Source organism: Uranotaenia lowii, chromosome 2 (genome assembly GCF_029784155.1).
Source record: "Uranotaenia lowii strain MFRU-FL chromosome 2, ASM2978415v1, whole genome shotgun sequence".
NCBI classification, from domain to species: domain Eukaryota; kingdom Metazoa; phylum Arthropoda; class Insecta; order Diptera; family Culicidae; genus Uranotaenia; species Uranotaenia lowii.
The window spans coordinates 271,210,145-271,220,826 of NC_073692.1; the positions used below are offsets into that span (position 1 = coordinate 271,210,145).

Genomic DNA, 10,682 nt, shown 5'->3' on the forward strand with positions numbered 1-10,682 from the left:
TTATAAAACATGCAAAAGAAAGCTTGAAGCAAACTTCTAGGTTTGTGTTTTATTATAGTTTAGAAAAAGCATTCACAACTCTTTCAAAATAACTAAAACAGCATGTTTAATAAAAGTTTTATTAGCGTTTTCAAAACCATCTGAAAACATATGGTCGAAAAAAAATTATAAGCATTCTGCATGACCATAATAAAACCGCCATAAAACGAGCTGCACAAAAAAATGCCATAATTAAACCATGATAAAACTTCCTAATGCTAGTTGGCATAATCTGTGTTACTTGGGTTATGCAATCAACTATGAATATAATAGATTCAATTGTAATGGTATAATTGATTCAATTGTAATGGTATAATTGATTCAACTGTAGATATGATAAATTCAACTACAATTGTATGATTGACTATAGGCATTCAACTATAAATATAATAGATTCAACTGTAGTGGTATAATTGATTCAACTGTAAATATGATAGATTCAACTGTAGTGGTATAATTGATTCAATTGTAAATATGATAGATTGAACTACAAATGTATGATTGATTCTAGGTTTTTAATCATAAATATAGTAAATGAAACTTGATTGTTATGATAGATTCTAGAATCTAGAATTTACAATAAATATATTTGGTTTAACTGGCATCAATGTTTAGATTTTTCTCTTGCCGCCATTTCAGTTATTTGCATTCGCGGCGGGAGGTGACAAATTTTTTTTTTTGCCGTACCAGAAATGCATCTTGCAGATTCGGATACGGGTGGTAATTAATATTAAACGTTAAAATGTTTTTGTCCAAAATCATCCGAATTGTTGTAATTTCAGGTAACATGCGGGAAGCAGACGGAAGAAATACTGGAGCAGCTAGAGGTTCAAGAATGATTTCTCCGGAACAAAATTCCTCTTCATCGACTTCTGAATCGTCAGCTCCGGCCATCATCGGAACAACCACAGACTACTCGCCGAACCCAAAGCCACCGCTAGCACTCGAAAAGGATACGAACAGCACAGCCAGCAGCTACATTCCAGCATTCACAGTTACTGTACTCGAGAATTCCCAGCCCTCTCAGCTGACTTCGATTTGCCCATCTGTTGGCCCCGTAGAATCAACCGTGACTGCAACCGTTCATCAAGCTTCGCTACCGGCTGCGGCCATCATTATTGGAAGGCAAGTTTCCGGTAGTTCTACCGAAGGCAACATGCCATACAGTGGCAACGGGGGATCCGGTTTCCGTAGCTCCTTTAATGGACGCGTTCCATTCGCTCGTATGCTTTCCAGCAACCCTAGCAGTGATCGGCGCTCCGGGAATGCCGGTGCTGAAATCTATCCTATTTCGGCATCTTCGTCGATTGCCAGCTAGTGGATCCAAAATAATCCAACTGAAGAAGAAGGTTTTGGTGCAGCTCGCGCTTCGGTGATTTTAACTACCATCACCATCATCATCAATTCCAGAATCACCAGCCACGGTTCTCGAATAATCATGGTTATGATGGTAATTTTATGGAGGTGATGGAGGTTTAAGTTTGTTTACATATTAAAATGATAAATTTATTTTAAGAAATACAATGTTCCTACTCTTGCTAGCTTTTATTTCGGAACCAAAATTAAAGGTTCTGAGCCTAGTAAAAACCTATAAAACTTCCGAAATCTAACTTTTTTTAATTGTATACATGAAATAAATCATATAAAATAAACTTTTAATTCTATAATACACAATAATTGAATCGACTACAAATATAATTGAATCAACTGTTTTTGTATAATTAAATTTACTATATATATAATTGAATCAATCATACAATCAAAGTTGAATCTATCATATTAATGGTAGAATGAAGAAATTCAATCATACATATGTAGTAGAATCTATTATATTTATAGTTGAGTGCGCAAAATCAATCATATCGGTATAATTGAATCTATTATATGCATTGTTGGACACAAAAAAACAATCCGAAAATCAATTGTATATATAATTGAAAGTTTGATATTTATAGTTAGCCGAGAATTAATCAGAAATATGATTGAATAAAAGTGGGTTATTGTTAAAAATACTATACTTTTTTCTCCGTGATAGGTTGGTATTTCACGGTCATTGAGTTTTCTCAACAAGCCGTCTGCAACTAGGTTCCACAAAAGAGGTGATAGTACACCTCCCTGTGGGCAACCACGTGTGCTAACTTTTGTAATTGAAGCCTGTCTTAAAGACGACTGAAGATTCCTGTTACTTTGCATTGCGCTTATCCAGTTAGTTATAACAATAGGCACTCCATGAAGTAGTGCCGCATCCATTATTGATGTAAACGAGACATCATCAAATGCTCCTTCTATGTCTAGGAATGCTCCTAGACATGATCCTAGGTTCTAGAAAATTGCATGAAACCAAATGAAACTCAACTATTTGCATAGTTAGCGTGATGCTTTTCCCGATTATCAGCGTAAGTAACAAGAAAGGGTCGAAAAAAAAAACTCTAAATTGAATTAAAAGTTATAACATGTTTCTGTTCAGATTTTGAAAATCGAGAGAAAAGGTAAAGAAGGCAAAGTCCTGAGAAAAAAGAAAAAAAAAGATCTAGAAACAGAAAGCGATACCACAACGGAGTGTAACAGTTCAACAGAACAAAAAAAAAACACCACGGTCTTATTCATTCAAAAATTGTTTATTTTTGTTTTGGCACAACTCAATTCGGCCTTTCACAGGTGGTCGCAAATCTCCAACTGTGTCATTATTGCACTCAATTACGCAACATCACCACATACCTAAGTAATACTCTTGTCCAGGAAGCTGTCTGAAGCCCGCCTTGGCGTAGGTTTAGTTGTCCAGAGATTTTTTTTTTTGCCGTAGGGTTTTGCTTATCGTTGCAATTTTGAGTCACTACCTTCTTACGGCGTGTTCGTAAATTGATTTTTTCTATCGAAGTGATTCTTTTTATCGATGCTGGCGTTCGTAAATTAAACAAACTGCATGGAAAAGCATTGGAAGGTGATTTGACATTGTCGTACTTGATGTCGAATTTTCGCGTTTTCGCACAATTTCATCCACAGACATGACACACAACTTACTTACGCAAAACTCGTCAAATGAGTGACCGTTTTTTCAATCCACACGCTCAACTTGTTTTGAGTACAAAACCTGTAGATTTTATTCATCTGACAGCATTACGCTTGTTCATTTGTAACCATCATCATGTATTCACCACATTATCACCCGCCTCTACTCTATCTTTTCAAATGTTCAGTTTCAACAAAATTCTAATAGTTATTTCTTTCAACCAAATCAGATGTACGTTCATGTATCGATTTAGTTGAGAGAATGAAAAATGTTTTTTTTACATGATGAATGGATATAGCGATAGTTTTTTTTTTTTGGTTGGGCATCTTCTCTCTTATTTATGTTCTCTGATACCTTTTTGTAAATCGTTTTTTTCTTTTGTTTTCTTAAATAATTATTTTTATATCTTGTTCTTTAGCCTTTTAAGTTAATAAGTCTTTCTACACTTTCTGTTTTCCGTTTTCCCTTTTTCATTGCTTCTCTCTCTTTCTCATTCTATTCATTACCAGTTATTATTCCTATACAGTTCTTTCACAAGATTGTAAATTTCGTTATCTTTTAAATGACGGCTTAGTAAATCAATTCCAAATTAGTGAAGTGCAATGCACTCCGCAATATGGAGTCTTTCAATCATTAATTAATCAAGTTTTTATTCGAAATATTTTATTTTACACTAATCCCTCATTGATAGTTATCATATAAAATATTTTTTCCATTATTGATCATCTTCTCTTCATAATTTAACTTTATGTCATTCTCTTCATGTTTTCTGTTTTATATTACCAATTCTTATGCCCTATTTTTCTTCATTTTTTCTTTTATTATTTTTCAATCCGAGTTTTCATCAAATCATGCCTTTTATTTTCAAGTTTTTCATCGAAAAACACAAAATTATCCGAGGTTTTCATCGATTCGAATAAGAAGCTGATCGAGCCTTTTATCGAAAACTAATTAATATATAAATTTTTCATCTCGTAGCAGAACTGAGTCTTCACCAAAAACATATAATCTTGCTCTGAATTCAATTCGAGACTTTCGTCGAATCATGTTTATTTTTTTTACCAAAAAGAAACATACATATAAAAATCCGAGTCTTTCATCGGAAAATCGATCAAGCAGTTAATCGAGTCTTTCATCGACAACCAATAATTCCGAATCTTTCATCGGGTTTAACACTGAGTCTTTCATCAGTACCTAATTTTGCATAGAGCTCAATTTGAGTCTTTCATCGAATCCTGTTGATTTCTTTGCCAAAAAGAAACATACGTATAAAAATCCGAGTCTTTCATCGGAAAATCGATCAAACAGTTAATCGAGTCTTTCATCGACAACCAATAATTCCGAATCTTTCATCGGGTAAAACACTGAGTCTTTCATCAGTACCTTATTTTGCATAGAGCTCAATTCGAGTCTTTCATCGAATCATGCTAAAACATGCTACGAGTCTTTCATCGTGAAAGTTACATAATTATCGGAGTCTTTCATCCGTGAATCGATTAAAAGCCGATCGAGTCTTTCATCGAAATAATAGCTTTTAAAAGCACACATCTGATCCTTTCATCAGAAACACATCAATTTTCACAACACTTTGATAACAACGAAACCATTCACTTTTTTTCTCGCGATTTTCTTCCGTTCCTTTTTCGGTGAGCCTACTGACTGCGCCATTGTCGTACTTGATGTCGAATTTTCGCGTTTTCGCACAATTTCATCCACAGACATGACACACAACTTACTTACGCAAAACTCGTCAAATGAGTGACCGTTTTTTCAATCCACACGCTCAACTTGTTTTGAGTACAAAACCTGTAGATTTTATTCATCTGACAGCATTACGCTTGTTCATTTGTAACCATCATCATGTATTCACCACAGACATCTACCAAACAAATCGATGCATCACCCAAAAAATCAGTTTACGAACGCGCCGTTAATAGTCGTTAGTTCGGATCATTTTTTTAAGCTTCATGCTCGGTTGTAGACGATATTCCCAACTTATTAGTGACATCTCGAACGGAAAGATTGTGGTTGCGCTTGAAAACGCTAGCCACTCTTCTGTTCGCAACTGCGGCGCCCGGCTTTCGATTTCTCCCAGCTCCAGGCTTCCTAGTTGTCGACAAACGTTCCTCGAACACCTTCATTACATAGGTGACTGTTGATTTCAACGATTTACCAATTTCTTGTAATTTAGATTTTTACAACGCGTGTACAAAATTGCGATTCGTAGTACCTCTTGTTTGGATGCCATTTCGATAACTAATATCAAAATCCTAATAGAAGCATCATTCTGCAACTTTTGATCACTTTTTGAACCGAACACCCTTTAGTTATCGAACACTTCCTTTTGGCAATAGTAAAGTAGGTAGGTAAATACGATTCGTTCTAAATTTAGTCACCCATTCGTCTCGACATTTCAACTCTTTCGTAGAGGATACGTAAACAGCATCAGTTTGGTTGGCCTGAATTGTGTGCTGCCAAGTATACTTAGGTAGGTAGGCAGATAGGTATGCAGAGCATTTTACGACAGTTTTCGACCGGCATATTCTTGGAGGAGGAACCAACAACCAATCGTTGAAGAAAGTGTCCCGACCACACCTCCCAGAATCTGAGGTTGAATCGCTGATTTTGGTGTGAAAGGAGACGTGAAAGGTTTTGCGGGGCGTAGAAGAGGCAGGAAATTTTCCCATCAGCTGTTTTTCCTCTGCGTATTTTTTTTCGCTCTAGCGTATTGCCCGAACCTAGTACAATGAACCGCAGCGTTATCGAATCGTAGCTTGGCTCCTCACTTTCCTTTCTGGTTTTACACTTCCGTTTAGTTCCTCTGCGTAAATAACTTGAGCAAAGCTTTGGCCTAGGTAATGTAATGTGAATGGTATTTGCATATTTATTCACCAATTTTCACGTTTCCTTCGAGGGTTGAAAAGTGGAAAGTAGGCTATTCGTGGTTTGGTACATCGACCAAAATTTACGTCATTTGCATAGAGCACGTGCCGCAAGAAGAAATTGGACGTTAAGGCGAGTGAGACGAACTTCAACGGAAGAACGAAAGCTAAATCGTTTTAGAAATCTTTGGATCATCTCACTTTAGTTATAATCTGCAATCTATTTTTTAGGATGTAGGTATGTATAATGTGATATTTTAATGTTTGTGTGAGATATACGTTAAAAAATCTTTTCATTTCTTTCAAGAAAGTAGTTTTGAAAAAAAGCTGTTATTGCTTCTGATTAATGAAAATCAACCATTTTTATTATCCCAATCCTCAAATAAAAAGAAAACAAATTCTAGGCCCAACTGATTTTTCGATCAACAAACACATTAATTTTGCTTGCCCAGAAAAAAGCTTACTTCAGTAACACAAACAGGCTATTCAACACATTTGCTAAAAGCAACTTTTAGGCAGCAGTGAAACTAAAACCACTAGTAGGGGAAAAGTTCATATAACGCCCCATGTTGCTAATACGCGCCACTCTTGTTTTGAAGAATCTGAAACATTTTAAGCCTGCAAAATATTACCAATTTGTTTTAAATGCTGTGATTGGTCATGGCAAGTATGAATTTTTCCTCAAAATGCCCCTGTATCGTGATAATTTCACAGTTTAGGTTTTTCTTCATTTTGATCTAAATTTTAAAACACTTTTAATAAGGTGTCACCAAGCAGAGAAAAACGAATAAGACAATATTTTCTGACACATCGATAGAGGAGAGTCTAAATTTTGATTTTATGCTAAAAAATCATACTGAACTCGCTAAGGTATGCTTTTCATGGGTATGTTCTATCACGGCCCATGCGCTCTTTATAACGCGCCAATCGTAGTAGGCTGAAAATAGCATTAATTTTTTAAAAAGGCCAATTTTCATTGAAAATGAACAAAAAGTCTAAAACCATATTTTGAGCGTTAATTCAGCCCAAAAAATCTATTTTTCATTTTTTGTTTAATTTCTATTAGTCCATTTTGATTTTCTTTTCAGTCAAAGTGTCTGTAAGTATTGGTGTGTTTTCGGTCTTCGGCTGCTCTCGGGTGTGTTCGGCTGCTAGGCGCGTATTGAATACACAGCGGCGCGTATTCGCAACACAGTTTTGTTCTGTGGCTTTGAATATGGTTTTTAAAAATCAAGTTTTTGAAGAAACTATAGCAATTTGAGTAATAAAAAATCATAGGAATTTGTAGAAAACACTTTTCTTCAACGATTACACCCATTTTTAACACAATTTTTTGTTGAAAAACGCAGGTTTCAGTGGTGGAATAGAGTTATCTTTATTCATGTTTCGTCTATGAGGTCACTAGATTACAACTATATTAATTAGCGATAGCTAATTGTCACTTCCACATCTTATAATCCCTAACCGGGAAAGTACTCATTTCTCAATGAGTACTTTGATATTCTTACCCAGAATATCTGGCAACACTGTTGTGTTACCACGAACCCAATTTATGTTGTCTCGCTTGACCGTGTGATGATGTAAACATTTATACCGTGTTTACCATCATCAGCTGTCATCTTCAATCATCACCGCTATTGTTTCAATTGCGAATTGACTCAAAGCATGCGGAACCAAAACAAACTGTTTTGGTTCTGCTCGTGGGAGCAGAAGTTGCTGCTTGCTGTTCCCAAGGAAAACCGTAAGTTTCAACACCTCCCCTCAATTCGCAGATTGAGAATGCTGAACAGCTTCGCGTGCCTCGCCCTTGATAACGCCTTCGTGAATGCATCTGCTGGCTGATCCTCAGTAGAGATGTGTCGCAAAGATAGCTGACCGCTTCTTATGATGTCTCTGATGAAAGCATACTTCACATCCAGATGCTTCATCCGCTGATGAGTCCGCGCCTCTTCCAAATACTGGATGCAAGGGATGTTGTCCTCCATTAACTTGAAAGGAGTGCTAACCACACCCAATTCACCAAGGAAGTTTGTTAACCACAAACTTTCCTTGACCGCATGGCAAAGGGCTCATATCTCAGCTTCGGTCGATGACAGACTGACCGTCTGCTGACGTTTCGTTGACCACGAAATAAGATTTCCGAAGATCATGTAAGCGTAACCTGATACAGATCTTCGATCATCGGAGTCGTTGGCAAAATCTGCATCAGCAAATCCGATGAGTGGTTCTAATTTTGCGTTTCTGCGGTATACCAACGCCATATCGGTCATACGTCGATGGTATCGCAGAATACGCTGCAGGCCTCGCCTGGTATTTACTTAGTGCGCTAACCGCAGCACAGATATCTGGTCTCGAAGATGTCGCCAGATATTGTAGACAACCGATCAATTCTTTGTACGGTTGTTCGGTGATAACCTCACCATCGTTCAGCTTCGTCCAGTGAACGTTCATGCCACGAAACCTGTGACCTAGAGTTCACTGGACCTACAGCCAACCACCTCCCATGCCGCGTATTTCTCCAGGGCTTTTTCGATAGCTGTCTTACAGAAGACCCATGTGTACGAAACATAGAATGGGTTTCCTGTAACATGGGTTAAGCTGACCGCTTCCCAAATCTCGCTCTCATCTAGGGCTGCTCGATAGCTGCTTAGTACGCTAACCGCAGCACTGATGTTCGGCCTCGAAAACAGCAAACAACCGATCAAATCGTAGAACGGCTGCTCAGTGATAACCTCACTTCGTTCAGCCCGAATCTCGTTCTCTTTCATGGCTACGGTGGTCTTCCGGAAAAAAGAGTCCCTTTTGCCCTCGAGCTTACTGACGATTCGAAGTTGCTCTTCCTCATCATCAGCTGCTACGTTAGCCACGTAGCGTTGATTAGCTTCTCCTCTTCGCTGACTGCGTCTCTGGGCCGATTCGGGATTGACGGAATCTTGATCATCATCGTCATCTTCGCCATCGCTACTCTCGTAGTCGCTCTCGTCTCGCGCCATATGCTGACTGGCACCGGAACCGATGATTCGTTGATTCCGGTGGCTGATAACCCCAGCACGCGAACGAAAAGCATATTGCTTTCTCGAACGTTGTTTTCTGGTAACCCCAGATAAAAAACCTCTTGCCGTTTTCTTCGCGTTCCCTCTCAAAGCCTTCATTTTGCGATGACTTCGAGAATCTGCACTCTCGGCAGGAATCCGCAGAAAGAACTGGTTGACTTCGCTAGCGACTAACCGTCGCTGAAACCACCTCCTTCGAAGCACCCGAAACATTAACCATCCGCCGGAAACAAGCTTGCGCATACTAACCGCAGCGCAGCTACTAAGCACGAGAATAATCGTCTCGACTTGCAGCTTCATGGCTTTCCGCTCCGTTGCTTTAACGCTTCGAGCGCTCCTTAAAACCGGAGGGCAACGTTCAGCTGCATGCGACCCATCTGGATCGAATATAGTGCTGAAGTATTTGGCAACTAACCGTCGCCCAAAACATCTCCGCCAAAGCCACAGAAAAATCCTTCTGTAAGCTTGGATAAGCTCACGCGTACTGATCGCAGCGTAGCTCCATATCACGAGAGTAACCCTCTCGGCAAACAGCTTCTTCCAATCTCCGATACGGGCTAATCCTCCATCTGGAGCATTCGGACCTGACCAATCCTGGTTACAGATCCCGAGAGTCCTCCTCCCGGCCGTCGGAAATAAACTCACGCTGCTTACCGCAGCGCGGTTTGTGTCGGCATCGAGAGTAACCCTCTCGGAACCCGACTTCCATGCCTCGAACTTCATTGGCACCTTCTGGCTGACCTGGAGTATCTCCTGGCCTCTGCACTGCCGATTCTCTACGCTGGTGATCCTCTGCGCTTGGATCAGTTCAAAACTTCTGACCACAGCGCACAACAAGGGCACGAGAGTAACCCTCTCGGCTATTAGCACCACCCAATTAATCCGGCTTGCTGCTGCAGCTGGACCTTTCCTCCCCTGCGCAGCCCAATTGCGGATCCTGAAACTCCTCCTTGCCGTCGGAAATGAAACCATGCTGCTAACCGCAGCGCGGTTCGTGTCGGCATCGAGAGTTACCTTCTCGGAACCCGACTTCCCGGCTTCGAACTTCAGTGGCACCTTCTGGCTGACCTGAAGCATCTCGTGGCCTCTGCGCTGACGATCCTCTGCGCTGGTGGTTTTCTGCGATTGGATCAGCTCATAACTGCTGACCACAGCGCACAACCACAGCACGAGAGTAACCCTCTCGGCTATCAGCTCCACCCAATGTTTCCGGGGTGGATATATCGACCTTCGCGCTGTACCATCTCGGTTGCGGATCCTGGGACTCCTCCCGGCCGTCGGTCGTGAGCTCACGCTTGCTAACCGCAACGTGGCTCGTGACGGCATCGAGAGTAACCCTCTCAATCCGCGAACCTCCCCGGGCTCTGGCGATACCTCCTGGCTGGCCGTGGACTCTTGGCTGCCTGGTCTCTGCCCTGGCTGGTCCATCTCCGCTGGCTCGGGGACCCTAGGTTGGCTCGTCTCGGCGCTGGTTGGTCCAACATCAGCTGGCTGGCCCTCTTCGGTGGTCCTCTGGCTGGTGGCTGGCTCCTCGACCTGGCTGGTCCTACTGCGCTGGCTGCTGAAGCACTTGCTAACCGCAAGTCTGGTAAACTTGAGAGTACCCCTCTCACTAACTCGTATTTCCAAAAATCCAGACGTATCTGGGCCCATAACCTGTTGAAAAACGCAGGTTTCAGTGGTGGAATAGAGTTATCT

General features: G+C 40.4%; 1 protein-coding gene across 1 annotated transcript; it reads left to right on the forward strand.

Annotated features, from left to right (window-relative positions):
- Positions 1–689: 689 nt before the first annotated feature.
- Positions 690–2,032, forward strand: LOC129749347 (uncharacterized). Its single transcript, XM_055744291.1, has 2 exons — positions 690–759; positions 822–2,032. The coding sequence occupies exons 1-2, from the start codon at positions 732–734 to the stop codon at positions 1,355–1,357; spliced, it is 564 nt and encodes a 187-aa protein (XP_055600266.1). The 5' UTR covers positions 690–731; the 3' UTR covers positions 1,358–2,032.
- Positions 2,033–10,682: the final 8,650 nt, after the last annotated feature.

What these genes read in the sequence shown, in the direction of transcription:
- LOC129749347 (XM_055744291.1), top strand. Translation starts at nt 732, where the DNA reads ATGCATCTTGCAGATTCGGATACGGGTG. An exon ending in TGCAGATTCGGATACGGGTG is followed by an intron (nt 760 to 821) that starts GTAATTAATATT and finishes TTGTAATTTCAG; the next exon opens with GTAACATGCGGGAAGCAGAC.